Source organism: Bos grunniens, chromosome 19 (assembly GCF_055505025.1).
Source record: "Bos grunniens cultivar Pamir isolate PY7600 chromosome 19, Bosgru_T2T1.0, whole genome shotgun sequence".
Taxonomy (NCBI): Eukaryota; Metazoa; Chordata; class Mammalia; order Artiodactyla; family Bovidae; genus Bos; species Bos grunniens.
In genome coordinates this window covers 38,515,439-38,535,486 of record NC_141183.1, presented here as the reverse complement: position 1 = coordinate 38,535,486, position 20,048 = coordinate 38,515,439, and the positions used below count along the sequence as shown (strand labels likewise).

The 20,048-nt window shown below is 37.9% G+C and overlaps 1 protein-coding gene across 2 annotated transcripts in view; it reads right to left on the bottom strand.

Moving 5' to 3' along the window:
- Positions 1–20,048, bottom strand: part of UBE2G1 (ubiquitin conjugating enzyme E2 G1) — an 88,124-nt gene that overhangs the window by 62,285 nt on the left and 5,791 nt on the right. Inside the window, exon 1 of one of the 2 annotated variants that reach the window (XM_086359574.1) lies at positions 2,601–3,440. The exons of the other annotated variant lie outside the window; for it this stretch is intronic. Within the exon in view, the coding sequence (XP_086215700.1) occupies positions 2,601–2,685 (85 nt within the window). The 5' untranslated portion in view covers positions 2,686–3,440. Of the gene's footprint in view, positions 1–2,600; positions 3,441–20,048 lie in introns of those variants that run through there. 2 annotated transcript variants of the gene reach the window in all.

Genomic DNA, 20,048 nt, shown 5'->3' with positions numbered 1-20,048 from the left:
GCTTTTACCGAAAAAAACTTCAATAAATGTTTACTGACTTACTAAGACTTGTTTACTCGTCTAATAGTCACCTATTACACAATTCTCATCTTACAAGAGAAGATCTCTTGTTGATCTTCAGAGCATGAAATCAGAGACAGCTTCAGTACGCAGATCCACAAGTAAAAATAGAACAAATTCCACAGCCTCTAATTGAGAAGAGGGAGGAAGAACACAGCCATCCTTATTTAAGTAAACAACCTATGGCTCTATTCAAAATCATAAAATAGATATTTCCCATAATTTGAAATAGAAGTACTGAATAATTCAAGACTGCACTTTTCAAACTATTTTCACATTATGATTACTAATAGGATGCTCATATCTGCTACTGAGGTTTCAATAATACAGTATTCAGAACTTCTTTATAACTTACCACTTTATTCTCTTTATAAAAATGAATATAAAATACAAGTAGCATTTACTGCCATAACTGTGAAGACCAATTTTAGTTCTCATCTTAGGTGTATTTTCTACCTACTGAAAAGTCTTTAGGTGTAAATTATTCTTTACACTAATCCAATGAACATCAAATATTAATGCAAGTCAACAGTATGAACATTACACCCAGACCTCAACTGAAATAATCCTAAGTATATGGAGTAGACAGCCAACAAACTCAGTTTTCATGGTCCTTCAAAGTAGGTAAGATACTGTGGTTTCATCTTAACTCATACTTTAAATAAGAATTTAGAAAGGAGGTACAGAGAAAATGAAGAAAGATGCCTGAGAAAAAGATACCAAAGAGGAAGAAATACAACTGTAGAAATTTGAGAAAAGGACTACTTAGCTCTTCTAAAATTGAGTTTAACCTTCTAGCAATTCCTTAACATCCCTACCAAAGATTTAAACTTAGCAGCTACTTGAACAATGCCATCCATTCAAGGTATACTATATGTCAAGCAAAGTACTGTTATGTGCTGGTAATATAATGCAGTAGTCATTAACGCTATTGTCAAATACTTCTGGTTCTCTTCCCATGCAGGCACACAATTAACATACCTTTCTTGGCCCCCTAGTGGTTGAGAGGACCCCTGTGTCTAGAATTGGTTGGTCAATGACTTCTAACTGAAGTGCCTCCATTCACTTCTGGCCAGAGCATTTAACTGCTAATTGAACAAAACCTCCAGAAAAACACCACCTCTCTGGCAATGTTTGAGATGGTAGCTGCACCACTACTGAGTAATCTCAACAAGCAGAGACCTCTGGCAACCTGAGCCAATAAGGAATAAACATTTGTGTTTGAAGCCACTGCGATTTTCAAGTCTGTGTGTGTTTTTTAACCACAGCACAACCTAATTTATTGACTAACACAAAAAGTGATCAATAGAAGTCTTTTTCTTTCAAGCTACTTATCGCTAAGCTAAGTCTCCCTAACTTCACCCTGAAAAAGCTTTTTTCTTTTTTTTAAAGACAAATACAATTATTATTTTAGCAAATTTTCCGCCCAACTATAGAAAACTTTCTAAGTCCTGATTTTATCAATGAACCTAATGGTTATTCAATTCTTTTGATTCCTACGAACTTAATATATTGATGTCTTCATTCAAGTGATTATTTTTTGGAGTTGGATCAATTAAGAACCCTGATGCAAACTAGTAGACTGTCCATCATGGTTCTTGTGAACCAATCAAACATCACTACAATTATAACTGTTCAACTATATAAGCATCCAGTCTTCCATATGGTTACCATGGTTGTCGGCAGCTTAACAGAATCACTACAAAAAATTATACGTGACTGAGGAGAGAAGGACAGGAATAGGGATTAAGAAATAGGATACTAATAGCAGACTGACATTTAATAATCATACATGGAGGCAAAAGCAAACGTGTACCTAATAATCATCAAGTACAAAATGATAAGTGCTTTAAGGACAAAGAAAATACTAAGTAGAGAAGGTAAAAGTTCACTAAAAATACTCAGACCCTACTTGAGACATATGCTCAATGCCAACAACCCAGTGCAACTTATTATGGCAAGGGACAGGGATTTCTAAAAAACAAAAACATCTGAACTGGTCCTTTACCTTAAAGGATGAGTTTATTTTACTAAGCAAAGATGGGGAAAAGATAGGAACACCCCCAAATAAAATGTATGTTTGTTATATAGAGAAACAAACAGGACAGAAAAAACATTTTTCCAAAGGGAAGCTGCTAAATCAGAATGTTTAGGGTTTGTTCTTAATATTCTGTCTTGCCCTCAAGAATAAAGTGCTTTACAAAGAAACATAGAACACATAAATGAGAAATAGATGAGAAAAAGGGAAACATAGGAACATTAAGTGAAATCAGAAATAAGAGTAATATAAAAAATGCATTAAAAATACGTATCACAGTCCTCTACATTCACAGGGTTAATAGCCTACAATTTTGGCTCCAAGCTAATAGGTGCTTAATTTCTGATGAATGACTAGTTCAATTAATTCAAGATTTCTAGCAACTGGTATGAAAAAAGAAACATAATCAGATGGTCACACAACTAATTACCACTAAGGTTGAAAAATTATTTTTCTGATTAAATAGAATTATCTGCACGGCTAACAAAAAAAATGCACTTACTCCTACAGGTCCCCTTAAAAAGGACAGTGTTATAGAACATCTTCACAACTCTCAATGAATTCCACAGGGTTGCTGCTGACAGCATTATCTCCACAGGTGGCGACAGGAGCGATCTCTCCCCAGCCCAGTTCAGTAAAGAAAAACACCTCTGCGGAGAGTAGGTGTGCAGCAGGGTAGGTGTCTGAGGCAGCAGTCTGAGGACAATCTAAGGGTATCCATAACACTGATATTTAATTCGTTGCAGGAGGAGAGGACAAAGGGAGATCAGCAGGCAAGTGGTTTCAAACCTCAGAATCTAAATTAAGAGACAGATCTTCCTCTCCCTCCACTAAATGTACAATTATGAATATAAAATTTCAGAGGATTCCAGACTACGCTATCCATTTAAGAACCCCCTGCACTTCCCTGGCAGTCTAATGGTTAAGACTCCTCCCATCCAATGCTGAGAGGGAGGGTGATGGAGTTAAGTAAAATTAATAAGTAAAAATTTTCAAAAAACACTCTAAACACTCCCTCTATAAACAGGGAGTGGGTTTTTTGGTTTTTTAAATAAAAATAAAGAGAGAGAAAAAGACTGCAGAGACTTTAGTCAATCCTCAAAAACTGTAATTTAATCTTGTTTATCGTAACTGAATATGGTAGCAGCAAATTTCAGACTATACTCACTAACCAAGTAGAAACAGCACAGATATGTATACTCTGTGTGACCAACAGAGCAAAAACACCTACAGTAGAACACACACATCTTCTAGGGAGCCTTAATGAGCTCCTATTACTAAAGAGAAGATACTCCAGTGGATACTTAGAATGGCTTAACAGGCTTCAGTGACGCATGGCAGCACCACGCCTAGCCATTCTGGATCTCTTTTTGTTGACTCAATTGTCCTGGCCTTTCCAAACATCTGGCTAGTTCCTATAACCATCCTTTAGTCTTAGCTTGGATAGTACTTCCTCAGCAATGCTCTTCCCAACTCCTGCTATATGAACCTGTATATGATGGCAATTACAAATTTAACTATCTTTCACGCTAAACAAATGAACTTCGTTCAAGAAACAATTTTTTCAGTGTCTCCCAAGCCCACTAATATTTAAAGTCAGCATTCAAATACTTACCTGAAGAACAAGACTACCTCTGATAAAAAGTAAATTAGGCCTAGAAGTTTTTCAAAATCCTTTCTTATACACAAATGAGCAAATTCCTATCCCTTATAGTATGGCTTAGCTAACTAGCTAACAACCCTGTCAAGAAACCACCTTGAACATTTCAAAACAAGTAACAAAGCATTCACAGAATGCCTGGTTTTGAGGAGTACTTTCTGCTGTACTCCCCCAAATTAAACTATTTATAAAAATTTACACCCAGGGACTGAAAGAAGCAACTTATAATTAAATGGCAGGGCCACTGTTAGTTATTTAAAACACTCTTTAGAGAATATAACCATATCATCTTTGAGATAACACTGCCTTCCCAATCTCTATAGAGAAAAAGTTTCTATACAGCTCGTTCATAAGTGGAATTAGATCATGAAGGAACCATTAAGAAGACTGACCAGACCATTCCATCTTTTTACTCCAGTGTTAATTATTACCTGGCCCATAAGGAAATAGTCTCCAAGGACCCTAAGAACAAGCCATATGGTAAATAGAAACATTATCAGTCAAGGTTTAGGGTGCAGAAAACAGAAAATATATTTGGTGCTTTAAGGAGAAGGAACTTAATGAGAACTTCGGTGCTTACAAAATTATTGAAATGGCTAAAAGAGTTTGAGTTAGAGAAAGAACTTCCAGTATGACAACCATGGAAATGTAGAACTGACCTAACAGCAGCCCTGGAGCTAAGAACTCAAGAACAGAGTACCGCAACAGTGATCCAGATTTACAACCATGAATCAAAGAGAAACCACTGTATTGCTTCTATGCAACACTGTACTGCAAATCATGGCCAGCATAAGAAAAAAAAGTATTTTAAAAGTATAAAGATTGAAGAAGTAAAATGGTGTTTATGCGGAGATCACAGCTGTGTATTTAAAAACTCTTAAGGAAAATATAAAAAGGCTACTAGATCTAGTAATTCAGCAAGGCTGCACAGTTCAAGGTCAAAATACAAAAATACATATGTGTGATGGAATATTACTCAGCCATAAAAAAAAAATGAAATGCTGCCATTTGCCAGAACATGATGGACCTAGAGATTGTCACTCTAAGTGAAGTAAGACAGAGACAAATATCATATGAGATCACTTATATGTGGAATCTTTTTAAAAAAATGGTACAAATAAACTTATTTACAAAACAAATAGTCACACATGTAGAAAACAAACTTATAGTTACAGGCGGGGGGTGTGGATAAACTAGGAGATTGGGATCAACGTGTGAACACTGCTGCGCACAAAGCAGACAACCAATAAGGAGCTACGGTATACAGCACAGGGCACTCAACTCAGTCCTCTGTGATGGCCTGTATGGGAAGAGAGTCTAAAAGAGAGTGGTTGTATGTGCAACTGATTCACTTTGCTGTACACCTGAAACTACATTTTAAATCAACTACATTTCAATAAAAATTTAAAAAAAAGAAAAAGAAAAAATATCAGTTGTATTCCTACAGGAAATACTTAGGGGTACACTTAACAAAGCTACAAAATCTATACAGCAAAAACGACAAATATGCTAAAAATTTAAAAGACTCTAAATAAATGGAGAAATTACTAAGTTCATGGAAGACTCCATATTGTTAAAATGTCAATTCTCCTCAAATTAATCTATATGTTAACTGTAATTCCACTCAAAATCATAGTAAGTTTTTCTGTAGAAATTGTGTCAAACTGACTTGAAAAGACCTTTAAAAGCCTAAATAATTTTTAAAAGGAAAACAAAGTTAGAAGACTTACATGATTTTAGGGCTTACTACACAGCAATAATCAAACTGTGATACTAGCATAAGGACAGACATATGTATCAATGGGGAGGAAATGGCAACCCACTCTAATATTCTCGCCTGGGAAATCCCATGGACAGAGCGGCCTGGAGGGCTATACTCCATGGGGCCACAAGAGTCAGACGCAACTTAAGAGACTAAACAACAACTGAATACATAGTCTCCAAAGACCTATGACAGGTTGGTCAACAGATTTTCAACAAAAGTTCCAAGGTAATTCAATAGGAATGATGCTGAAACATATGCTACAACACACATCAGTCTTAAAAATATCATGCCAAGTGAAAAAAGCCGTAACAAAGAACCCACATCTTATTATCTCATTTACATAAAATGCCTAGAAAAGGCAGGTTTAGGGGGACTGAAAGTAGATTAGTAGTCGCCTGGGTGTGGGGCTGGCAAAGGGGAGTGTCTCCAAATGGGCATAAGGTTTCTTGCTGAGGCGATAGAAACGCTCTAAAATTACACTGTGATGATGGTTGCACAACTCTAAACATACTGATTGTACACTTAAAATGAATAGATTTTATGGTATTCAAATTAAGCCTCAATAAATCTGTCATAAAAAATAGACTTTCACTGGGAAGGTGGAGCAGAGACTAACCTCTTGTAAATTAAAAATACAATTGCCAAATGAAAATTAAAATGGCCAGTCTAAACAAAACAGGCATGGTTGAAGACCAAGTCACTAATGTGGAAAAAAAAAGTGCAGGATATCTCCATGATATAATAACAAAAAACAGAAAATGGATAATGGTAATAAGGAGACAAAGTGATCAAACACCTGACTATCGTGTTTGGAGCAAAGAAGCTCGAAACACAACGCAGGGGAATTTCTGAACTAAATACAGACCTAAGCCTTCAGCCTAAAAGAGCCCATTGAGAGCCTAAAACAATGAATGGAAAACATTTACACTTAAGAGACACATATGGGTAAAATTTTAGAACTCCAAGTATGAAGAATATCCTTTAGAACTTCAAAAATTTATCTACACAGAAACAATACTTTGACATGAGCCATTCTTTTTCACTGTCTTCTCATAAGGAATTCTGGATACAATGAAATGTCATCAAAGTTCCATGGGGAAAAAATTTTCAACTCAAGAATTCAATTCCCAGAAAACCTATCAAATGTGAGAACAAAATAAAGGCACTTTTCAATATGCAAGGACTCAAAATTCACCTCCCATACACTATAAATTTAAGAAATACTGGAATAGGACAACGTGGGTTATGAGAAAACAATAGTTGCATATGAGCCAGAATAACTAAGTGAAAGTGAAGGAAGTAAGACTTTGATACTTAAAGATTCTCCATTAACAAAGTTTCAGTGACTGGAACTACAGCAGCTAGTTAGGTACAAACCATATTTGGTATTATAATGAATACCCCGACAAATTACATAAACGCTGTTTTCTGTTCTTCTTCAAGACTACATAAAACATTATTTCAGTTATAAAAAAAAAAAGAATATAAATGCTATAAAACTTGACAATATAAAAACAATTAAAAGCTGCATGGGGGGGACAGAAACCACTAAACAGTAAGTGAACTAATTTCTTTACCTTTCATAGCAAGAGCTCTTATGGAAAGAGAAAATGAAAGTCGCTCAATCGTGTCCAGCTCTTTTCGACCCCATGGACTATAGAGTCCATGGAATTCTCCAGGCCAGAATACTGGAGTGGGTAGCCTTTCCCTTCTCCAGGGGATTTTCCCAACCCAGGGATCGAACCCAGGTCTCCTGCATTGCAGGTGGATTCTTTGCCAGCTGAGCCACAGGGGAAGCCCTTATGTAAGGTAGATAAATCATTAATAAAGCCAACCATTAGAAGAGCTACATATATAAAACAAAAATCAGGAAAGGGAATTAGAGTTTAAAGTCTACATCTTTCTTTTTAATGGATTATTTATTCAAGGATCTTGGGGGAGGGGGGCTCAATTATTTATTTATTTTGGGGCCAGGCCAGCACACGTGGGATCTTAGTTCCTCTACCAAGAATTAAACCAGAGCCCCCTGCATTGGAAGTGCAGAGTCTTAACCACTGGACCACCAGGGAAGTCTTCATCTTTCATAGTGAGAAATTAGTCATGAATCATATAAACTATCGTGGTAACCAGAAGCATGAACTAGAAATTCCCTTTGGAGGAGGAAAAGGAGGGAGGTGAATGGATGGGAGACTGACTTTTCATTTTATTCTCTCTGGTAGAACTTATATTTTTGTCATGAATATGCAATATTTTTATAATTTAAATAAGTATTTTAATAAAAACTGAATTTTGTTTTAGCCATAGAATGGCATACTGTATTTGAAAAGAACAAGTTTCTATGTACCAATAAAGATTAAGTGAAAAATCAAGAGGCAGAACAACACATTAGGATAGTATCATGTTTAAACCAAAATGTGTGATATGGTCACTGTGGAAGACAATTTAGCAGTTTTTTATCAAATTAAACAGTCTTACCATACAATTAGCAATTGTACCCTAGGTATTTATTCAAGGTAGTTGAACTGTATATTAATGTTCACAGCAGCTTTATTCACAATCACTAAAAATCAGAAACATCAGTATGAACCTAGGGGTAACTTAATACATACACAGATGGACATACAGAGACAGGATAGATGTGTATGTACCTAAGTTAGTTATCTGTGTGTGTGTGTTTCTGACCTATACAGTAATGAAGTCCAGTAGCTATGAGCACTTTCAATGCTCAGATCTTGGTTTCTGGATATTATTCATGGAGAAACAGCTGACTTGAAGGCTGGGGCAGAGAAAATATAAGATAGGCCTGACACATCCTAGAGTCATCAGAAAACAAGAAGTGCTTAAAAACTAAAAGGCTGAGTGCATGTCAAAGGAACACAGAAGCGAGCCTGGAAGAATTCCCAATGACCAAAGCTGCAACAATTTAGAGACAACATTAATGATATAAGGAATAAAATAAATGTATGATGACTAACTTATGTCAACATTCCTGGGCCATGGTACTCAGATTAGGTGGTCAAACTTACTCCAGATTGTTTCTGTGAAGGTGTTTATTTTTTTAAACGAGATTACTATTTAAGGCTGTGTTGGTCAGGTTTCTCCACTGCAGAGTAACTGTTTTTCCTGATAGCTCAGTTGGTAAAGAATCCGCCTGCAATGCAGGAAAACCAGGTTCGATCCCTGGGTTGGGAAGATCCCCTGGAGAAGGGAAAGGCTATCCACTCTAGTATTCTGGTACTCAGATTATGTGGTCAAACTTACTCCAGATGTTTCTGTGAAGGTGTTTATTTCTTTAAATGAGATTACAATTTATTTTATTTTATTTTTTTTTTTGAGATTACAATTTAAATCAGCAGACTTTCAGTGAAGCAGATTACCCTCCATAATGTGAGTGGGCCTCATCCACTCAGCTGAAGGCCATAATTCTTAAAAAGACTGACCTCCCCCCAGAGAAATTCTGCCAGCACTCTGCCTTAGGACGTGCACTACCACACAGACTTATCTCCAGGCTTCCAAGCAGTCCTGCAGAATTTGGACTAGCCAGCTCCTACAATCACATGACACAGATATATCTGTATATCCTCCTCCTGGTTCCGCTTCCCTGCAGAACCCCGCCTAACACATATTTTAACCCCTAATTATAAAATATATAAACCTATGCTGAATAAACGATTGAATTAACAAATAAATGGGAGAAGTGACAGATCTTCCTTACAAATGAATTCCAAATAATATAAGTAGATAGGGGCCCCTTCAGGAAGTGAGGCCTAGTCCTTCCTTCCCACATGAGTGGGGAATGAAATTTATAAGTGAGTAGCAAAGATAAGATAGGAAAAAGAGAAAAACAGTAACTCTGCAGTGGAAAAACCTGGTCAACACAGCCTTAAACAAAGGATCAAGGTTCACATCACCAGTGCTGTTGTGTGGTTATCGACTGGCACGTGATGAGAAGGGCACTTCATCTCTGTGGTATTCTTTTTGAAAACACCAGTCTAGTCAAGAAAAAAACTTTAGACAACTCCAATTTGAGGAACATCCTACAAAATACCTGACTGGTATTCCCCAAAATTGTAAAAGACACAAAAAACAAGGAAACTGAGAAACTCTCCAAGAACAGACAAGACTTAGGACAACTGAATGCAATGCGGTTATCTAGGGTAGGAAAGAGGAACAGGAAAACATATATCAGGTAAAAACTATGGAAATCTGAGGCTTCCCTGGTGGTCCAGCGGGTAAGACTCCATGTTTCCACTGCCAGGGACATGGGTTCGATCCCTGGTCAGGGAACTAAGATTCCCACATGCCATATGGCACAGCCCAAAATAACTATGGAAATCTGAATGAAGTATGGAGTTTAGTTAATAATAATCTATCAACACTGGTTCATTAATTGTGACAAATGAACCACACTAATGTAACGTGTTAATAACAGGGAAATCTGGGTACAGGGTATATAGGAACTCTATCTTTAGAATTTTTCTGTAAATCTAAAACTCTTCTAAAATTACCTTTATTGCGGGGGGCGGGGGGGTGGGGAAGGCCTATCACAATGGCACTGCTTCCCCCAAGAGCCACACCGAATGCCTTAGACCCTGAAGAGGGCAGCAGGAAGCACAGCATCCTCACCCGTGCCACAGCTGCACCCACAAGAGTTAAATATAAACCAAACTGGATAACGACAGTTTTGTTCTTTTTCCACCAAGCAAATGCTAAGGGCAGAAACTGCAGCAAAGGTATAATCCTAAGGGAGAGATGTAAAAACAACCAGAAGAGACACTGAGGAAAAAAAAAAAAAATACAGTATTTCCCTGGGGAATTACCACACCACAGATGTTCACAGCAGTTTGAATACAGAAGTGAGCACAGCCCAAAGTCCTAGACGGCTAGTGATGACAATATAAACCATCCTACACACTGCTAAACATGAAAAATAAATATTATCGTAATAAGTAAAAGAGTATTAAGAAAAGTCTTAGAGTAACAACCCTCCTGACATAAGCCATGAAGTAGATATTTTAGTCTTAGAATCCTACAGCATAGAAGTTGAGAAAGACAATCTCAAAATATCAGGTGAGGCCACGAGCAATATTAGTTCTCCTTCCAAAAGCCACAAAGTTTTCAAAGTTTAAACATGCTACTGTATAAAAACCAGTAGTCCTGGTAATAAGATGACCTGAATTTAAAATCTGAGTTTAAAATTTCTGTCATTTACTTGCTAAATAAATTTGGAAAAAAAGAACTCCTTAATCTTGAAGATTTCTTAAAGAGAATCAGTATGTAAAAGGAACTTTAACAAACTCTACTTTGAAGAGCGTGATTTTCACTACAATCCTTAATATTGAAGGTTCTTCTTTCAGAATTTCAATTTACAAAAAAAAGCAAAATGCAATGAAAAGAATCAAATGTTAAGAGGCTGCAAAGGGATGGTTGATGTTTGTATCACATTTTATCTTTTCCAAGTCTATAATAAATAGGTTCATTTTATTAATTAGAAAAGTTATATTTTAAAACATCTGTCGTCGTTGTTGTTCAGTCACTTAAGTCCTGTCCAGCTCTTTGCAACTGCACGGACTGTAGCCCACGAGGCTCCTCTGTCCGTGGGATCTCCCAGGCAAGAATACTGGAGTGTGTTGCCATGCCCTCCTCCAGGGGATCTTTCTGACCCAGGGTTCGAACCCAGGTCTCCTGCCTTTCAGGCAGATCCTTTACCCCTGAGTCACCAGGGAAGCCCCATTTGGTCAAAGCTATACTTTAAACAAGTGAAGGCGGGGATGTAAGAAAGGTAAGAATGTCTATACAAATGTGATGAAGTATATATATTCTAATGATCAACCAGTATTTGTTTATAAAACTCGACACTCTCCACTAGACAGGGAAGCCAGGAATTGTATCATGAATCTTTGGATCCTCAGGGCCTGGCATATAGAAGGAATTAAATGTTTACTTTATGGACGTTTCTAACTGTCTCACTTTCTACCTTAAAAGGTTCAGTTCACATGTGCCAAAGTAATGGGGCGGGGAGACAGGTGGGGGGAGGGTGGAGGTGGATCTAGTACAGTAATTTTAATCCATCCAATAAATACTTATTGGTTGCTTGCTGTTTCACTCTTCCAGGCATCTGTGATAAGTCAGTTAATAAAAATAAAAATCATTGTCCTTGTGGAGAGACTGTAGTCTAGTATCTCTCTCTACTCTGCCCAAAGCAGTGCTAAAGCGTGGTCCATTAACTGGTGCCAATGTACCAAACTTACTGGTCCGTGACCGTCAGCCACAGCAAGCATTTAGACACTCAGAGAACAATATGACAGTCATTTTATCTGATGAACCTAATATTATAAAGTACTGACTAGAATCTATCTTTATTTCATCTTTCTAATAATTTGTTTATTGTTTTTTAAAGAATCATTATATAATGAATTGGAAAATTTATTAAACCTGGTCTTTCACCACAGATAAGGAGAAGCATTTGTCCAACACACTTGGATCACATCACTTCTCCCCTCCTTGGTAAAAGTCTATGCTTCAGTATCTTTATGGTCTTCCACAAATGAAACCAACCTTTCCAAATACTGTCTTCCCACTAGTTCGGTTCATCATATACTCCAACCACAGTGACTTATTTTCAGCGCAAGTCTTATGTCTGGCTTGTGCTTCTCTCTCAGCCTTAAATCCTTTCTTAAGTTTGCATGATCAAATTTTACACATCCTTTTCAAGTCAAGCACAAATGCCACCAACTTCTCCGAAGACGTCCAGGCAGAAGCAAACATCCCGACTCCCTCTGGCACAGTGTGCTAAAGCAGCCCTCTGACAGAATTTTCCATAGACTATGAGTTTCTGGAATACAAGAATAATTTATTCATTTTGGGCATCCCTATATAACACACAAAATTGTCATCAAATTTGCTGAGTGAATGATGTAAGAGACAGCATTACATGTGCAGAAGTCTCATTCACGAGATCAGAAAACCCTCTAAAATTATACCCAAAACTGTGTGTGCCTTTTCTAAAGGAAGGTCTAATGCTTACTAGATTCTCAAAGGCGTCTAAGAAGCCCCAAATGTTAAAGAAACCACTGAGAAGGAAAGGGTTTCAATTTCATTAGCAGATATATTTCTGCCAGCCAGCTCCATCGGGGTTAGCTCCAGGGAATACCAGACATAATAAAAACCTCAGTTGTGCTCAGTTGGTCAGTTGTGGCTCTATGGACTGAAGCCTGCTAGGCTCCTCTGTCCATGGAATTCTCCAGGCAATACTGAAGTGGGGTTGCCATTCCCTCCTTTGGGGGATCTTCCCAACGGAGGAATCAAACCTGCGTCTCCTGCATAGCAAGTGGAATCTCTACCACTGAGCCACCAGGGAAGCCCTGAACCTCAATTTCCTTATCCCAGAAAGGTGTTTACTCCAAAGATTTGCTATAAGAACTGAATTTGACCACATACGGGAAGTCCTAAGATCATGAAGAATGACTCGTTTCCTTTCTGCCCTCCTTCCACTTTTATATACTCGTGAAGTAAGCAAGCAGACAGGTTCTATACAAAATTTCTTAAATTACAAATTACTGCCATCCCTCAAAAGCTGCGTCCAGACTATTTTCTTGGAAATCTTCAGTAGAGTTATCAATTCAGTCACTCAGTCGTATCCAGCTCTTTGCGACCCCATGGACTTCAGCACACCAGGCCTCCCTGTCTATCACCAACTCCCAGAGTTTACCCAAACTCGTGTCCATTGAGTCAGTGATGTCATTCAGCCACCTCATCCTCTGTCATCCCTTTCTCCTCCCACCTTCAATCTTTCCCAGCATCAGGGTCTTTTCTAATAAGTCGGTTCTTCGCATCAGGTGGCCAAAGTATTGGAGTTTCAGCTTCAACATCAGTCCTTCCAGTGAATATTCAGGACTTATTTCCTTTAGGATTGACTGGTTGGATCTCCTTGCAGTCCAAGGGACTCTAAAGAGTCTTCTCCAACACCACAGTTCAAGACCATCAATTCTTTGCCACTCAGCCTTCTTCACAGTCCAACTCTCACATCCATACATGACCACTGGAAGAACCATAGCCTTGACTAGACGGACCTTTGTTGGGAAAGTAATGTCTCTGCTTTTTAATATGCTGTCTAGGTCGGTCATAGCTTTTCTTCCAAGGAGTAAGCGTCTTTTAATTTCATGGCTGCAGTCACCATCTTAGTGATTTTGGAGCGCAAGAAAATAAAAGTCTGTCACCGTTTCCCCATCTGTTTGCCATGAAATGATGGGACCGGATGCCATGATCTTAGTTTTCTGAATGTTGAGTTTTAAAGCCAACTTTTTCACTCTCCTCTTTCACTTTCATCAAGAGGCTCTTTAGTTCCTCTTCGCTTTCTGCCATAAGGGCAGTGTCATCTGTGTATCTGAAGTTATTCATATTTCTCCCGGCAATCTTGATTTCAGTTTGTGCTTCATTTAGCCCGGCATTTCCAAACCCCTATTTGTTTTTAAGTCTCACAACATTAAATTTCTGTCATGCTAAATAGTTCTAATTACTAATTTTTCTACACTGATAAATGCCAAGAATTTTTTAAATATTTAAGTTAAACTCTTAAAGAACTGACATCTTGATTCTGCTATATCCAAAATATAGCTCTTTCCCTATGATTTTCCAACTTCACTGTACCCTCCCACAATTAATACTCCTTCCTCAGTCTTTGTCCTCCTTCCACTTGTGTTTATGTACTTATACAGCATTATATTGAAGAAATTAGGGAAAACGACTAGACCATTCAGGTAATGACCTAAATCAAATCCCTTATGATTATACAGTGGAAGTGAGAAATAGACTTAAGGGACTAGATCTGATAGACAGAGTGCCTGATGAACTATGGATGGAGGTTCGTGACATTATACAGGAGACAGGGAGCAAGACCATCCCCAAGAAAAATAAATGCAAAAAAGCAAAATGGCTGTCTGAGTAGGCCTTACAAATAGCTGTGAAAAGAAGAGAAGCAAAAAGCAAAGGAGAAAAGGAAAGATATACCCATTTGAATGCAGAGTTCCAAAGAATAGCAAGGAGAGATAAGAAAGCCCTCCTCAGTGATCAGGGCAAAGAAATATAGGAAAATAATAAAATGGGAAAGGCTAGAGATCTCTTCAATAAAATTAGAGATACCAAGGGAATATTTCATGCAAAGATGGGCTCAATAAAGGACAGAAATGGTATAGCCCCAACAGAAGCAGAAGATATTAAAAAGAGGTGGCAAGAATATACAGAAGAACTGTACAAAAAAGATCTCACGATCCAGATAATCATGATGGTGTGATCACTCACCCACAGCCAGACATCTTGGAATGTGAAGTCAAGTGGGCCTTAGGAAGCATCACTACGAACAAAGCTAGTGCAGGTGATGGAATTCCAGTTATTTCAAATCCTAAAAGATGATGCTGTTAAAGTGTTGTACTCAATATGCCAGCAAATTTGGAAAACTCAGCAGTGGCCACAGGACTGGAAAAGGTCAGTTTTCATTCCAATCCCTAAGAAAGGCAATGCCAAAGAATGTTCAAACTACTGCACAACTGCACTCATCTCACATGCTAGCTAGCAACTGCTGCTGCTGCTGCTAAGTTGCTTCAGTTGTGTCCGACTCTGTGCGACCCTATAGACGGCAGCCCACCAGGCTCCGCAGTCCTTGGGATTCACCAGGCAAGAACACTGGAGTGGGTTGCCATTTCCTTCTCAAATGCAGGAAAGTGAAAAGTGAAAGTGAAGTCGCTCAAGTCATGTCCGACTCTTAGCAACCCTACCAGACTGCAGCCTACCAGGCTCCTCCATCCATGGGATTTTCCAGGCAAGAGTACTGGAGTGGGTTGCCATTGCCTTCTGCACATGCTAGCAAAGTAATGTTCAAAATTCTCCAAGCCAGGCTTCAAAGGTACGTGAACCGTGAACTTCCAGATGTTCAAGCTGGATTTAGAAAAGGCAGAGGAGCCAGAGATCAAATTGCCAACATCCGCTGGATCATCAAAAAAGCTAGAGAGTTCCAGGAAAGCATCTATTTCTGCTTTATTGACTACGCCAAAGCCTTTGACTGTGTGGATCACAACAAACTGGAAAATTCGGAAAGAGCTAGGAATACCAGACCACCTGACCTGCCTCCTGAGAAATCTGTATGCAGGTCAAGAAGCAACAGTTAGAACTGGACATGGAACAACAGACTGGTTCCAAATAGGAAAAGAAGTACGCCAAGGCTGTATACAGTCACCCTGCTTATTTAACTTATATGCAGAGTACAACGTGAGAAACGCTGGGCTGGAAGAAACACAAGCTGGAATCAAGATTGCCGGGAGAAATATCAATAACCTCAGATATGCAGATGACACCACCCTTATGGCAGAAAGTGAAGCACTAAAGAGCCTCTTGATGAAAGTGAAAGAGGAGAGTGAAAAACTTGGCATTAAAACTCAACATTCAGAAAACGAAGATCATGGCATCCGGTCCCATCACTTCATGGCAAATAGATGGGGAAACAATGGAAACAGTGAGACTTTTATTTTCTTGGGCTCCAAAATCATTGCAGATGGTGACTGCGGCCATGAAATTAAAAGACGCTTACTACTTGGAAGGAAAGTTATGACCGACCTAGACAGCATATTAAAAAGCAGAGACATTACTTTGCCAACAAAGGTCCGTCTAGTCAAAGCTATGGTTTTTCCAGTAGTCATGTATGGATGTGAGAGTTGGACTGTAAAGAAAGCTGAGCACAGAAGAATTGATGCCTTTGAACTGTGGTGTTGGAGAAGATTCTTGAGAGTCCCTTGGACTGCAAGGAGATCCAACCAGTCCATCCTAAAGGAAATCAGTCCTGGGTATTCACTGGAAGGACTGATGTTGAAGCTGAAACTCCAATACTTTGGCCACCTGATGTGAAGAACTGACTCATTGGAAAAGACCCTGATGCTGAGAAAGACTGAGGGCAGGAGGAGAAGGGGACGACAGAGGATGAGATGGTTGGATGGCATCACCAACTCAATGGACATGAGTTTGGGTATGCTCCGGGAGTTGGTGATGGACAGAGGCCTGGAGTGCTGCAGCCCATGGGGTCGCAAAGAGTCCGACACGACTGAGGGACTGAACTGAACTGACAGCATTATAATTTTGTTTACATGTCCATCAACGCCTATTAAATGTAGCACCTCAAGGCAAGAATACCAGGTCAATTATCTTTTGCATTCTCTCCGTGTTTCTCAATGCAACTGAACAGTAGTGCTCAATAAATGAGCTTTTATAGTGATCCTTTCTCCCATTTTCCAAACAATAGCACAAGAAGTTTAAACAAAGATTATTTAAAATTAAGATGGAATTTCTACCTCAAACTATAGATGTATCTCAATTGCAGCTTCCTATTCCTTGAAAGTGTTAATATGGCAACTATGTTGCTACATTTTTAAGTATGATGTGAAAGTCTCTCAGTCCTGTCAGGACTCTTTGTGACCCCATGGACTGCAGGCCAGAATACTGGGGGGGCGGGGCACGGGGGGGTAGCCTTTCCCTTCTCCAGGAGAATCTTCCCAACCCTGGGATCAAACCCCAGGTCTCCCAGGTCACAGGTGGCACTGCAGGCACACTGTAGGCTTATCTAAGTATGATAGTAAGTTTATTAATAAAAAGGACTTCTTTACATGAAAAAAGACCGATAAAAATGCTCTGGTTACAAGTGGCTTTTTTAAACTTTTTATTTTGATATACAGTTGTATAGGGCAATGGAAAAATAGAACAGAAAGATTGCTGTGAATCTAAAACTGCTCTAAAGGGAATTCCCTGGCTGTCCAGTGGTTAGGACTCAGCATTTCCACTGCCAGAGTTCAGGTTCAATCCCTGGTGGGGGAACTAAGATTTCACAAGCTTTGCAGCATGGCCAAGAAATGAAATTAACTTAAATAATAAAATAAAAAATAAAACTGGTTCTAAAAGTAAAGTTTATTTTTAAAAAACTACCACATGGCTCAGAGAACCTGAACTTTTAAACTTTGGAGGTCTGACCTTGACTGTTGGCCACCGCTGGTTCTGTCTGGTGTTTCAAAGGAATATTGGGTGCTGCAAATAGGAACTGAAGGGGTAAACTTATTAAACCCATTAAACCTGTAAAAAAAAAAAAAAAAAAAAACTACCACATGAACTAGCAAACCCACTTCCAGCTATATATTCAAAAGAATTGAAAGCAGGGTTTTGAAGAGATATCTCACACCCATGTGCATGGCAGCAATAACCACAGGAGAGGAAAGCAACCCAAATGCACCTACAGATGAATGGATTAACAAAATGCGGTATACATACATACGAGGGAGTATTATTTAGTGTCAAAAGGATGGAAATCCTGCTGTATGCTACAACAAACCTTACGCTAACAAGCCAGTCACAAAAAGACAAATACTGGATGAATTTACTCATATGAATCAAATGCAGAGAAACTGTAAACATAAAACGGTGGTTAGCAATGGCTGGGGTCAAAGTGGAAAGGGAGATTTGCTTATTGAATTTCAGGTTTTCAAAATGAAAGAGTTATGGAGGGTTGTTTTTTTACAACACTGTGAATAAACTTAACACTACCAAACCACACTGGAAAATGGTTGACTGTCAATTCTATGTTTTTTACATCAAAAAAAGAATTTTATATAAATCGAATCACAGAATATGCAACCTTATGAGATTAGCTTTTTTTCATTCAGCATAATTCCCTTGAGATCATCCAAGTTGTTTTGTGTATCAGGTTATTTCTGAGTAGTATATTCCGTAGTACAGATGTACCACGGTTTATTCACCCAATGAAGGACATCTGCGTTGTTTCCAGTTACCAGTTATTACTAATAAAGCTACTGTGAACATTTTCAGATAAGTTTTTATGAGGATATAAGTTTCCATTTCTCTGAAATAAATGCCCAATGTGTACTTGATGGGTTGTATGGTAAGTGTATATTTAGTCTTACAAGAAACTGCAAACTGTTTCCATAGCGGCAGTACCATTTTACATCCCCACCAGCAACATGTGAGAGATGAAGTTTTTCTGCTTCTCCTGTCCAGCATGTGGTGTTAACTTGTTTTAATTTAGCTGTTCTAAATAGGTATGTGGTGATACCTCAGTGGTTTCAATTTACATTTCCCTGGTATTTAATGATGTTGAACATCTTTTTATTTGCTTATTTACCAGCTGAAATGTCTGTACATGTCTTTTGCCCATTTTCTAAACAGACTGTTCATTTTCTTTTACTGTTGAATTTTAAAGAGGTCTATATTTTCTAGAACAATCTTCTGTCAGATAGTTTGTAATTTGTTCTTCCAGTCTACAGCCTGCTTTTTCTTTTGTGTTTCACAAACAGAAGTTTTTTTATTTTGATGATGTCCAGTTTACCAATACTACTTTGTATAGATCATGCTTTTGGTGCCATGTCTACCTTGTCTAGAATTACTTTGTCTTGAAACATAAACTCCTAGTTAAAATACATCTTATATAAGAATATAAAATTGAAAATATAATTAAAAGCATAAAAACATTTAATAAAAGGTAAACATTTCTACTTACAAAAATTGACTTTTCAAAAATTTTCTAGGACTTCACATCATAAAGAGAAGTACACATGTCTACTGCAACAGCAATAAATTACAGAATTTTTCCTAGCAATTTCTCTGAGGGCCAAACTCTATCAAGGGAACAGCACTGATAAAAAAAATTGACTTAGGAAATTCCCTGGCTGTCCAGTGGCCAGGATCTGCACTTTCATTGCCAAGGACACAGGTTCAATCCCTGGTCAGGGAACTAAGATTCTACAAGCATGGCACAGCTGAAAAAACAAAATCTGATTTACCTGAATTAGTCTAATAGTATCTTGAACTAGTGCAAAAAAAAAAATATATATATATATACACACACACACACACACACATACACACACACACACACAGAGATAACATCTTATTTCCTAAAGATGCATTTTATTCTTATCCCCTCATTTATCTGTTCATACCAAAAATTCATGTTCATTACCAAAATTTGCAAAATATTTGCTTTTTCTTATTTGTAATTTTCTGTAGTTGAAACGCTTTCAACAAGATATAATTATATTATGTTTGCTTGGCCAGAATGGTTCCATAAGCATATATTAATACTATGCTTTCTTCTCTGAAAAGTTATTTCCTACAAACCAGTCAAAGTTGCCGTTCAACAGATTTTTGGAGGTCAACTAGTGTTTTAAATTCTAACAAAAATACTTCTCAATAATCTAGAAATGAAAAATTCTTCATCCTAAATTGAAGTCAGTTCATTAAAACAAAAGAATGCTTAGCATTTTATTTGCTTGAAGCAAAAGCATAGCCTGCTACAATTTACAATAAACTAGCATTCCCTGCTCAATAAAATCTGCACTAAAGTAAACAAGATCAAATAACCCAAAGATTGAAAATTTTGATACCTGCAAACACGCTTCACCTGAAAAGTCAAAAAGCAACAGTAATATTGAGGTAGTGAAAGGATTTTCAGGTTTTCCATACTCAGTATCACTCTA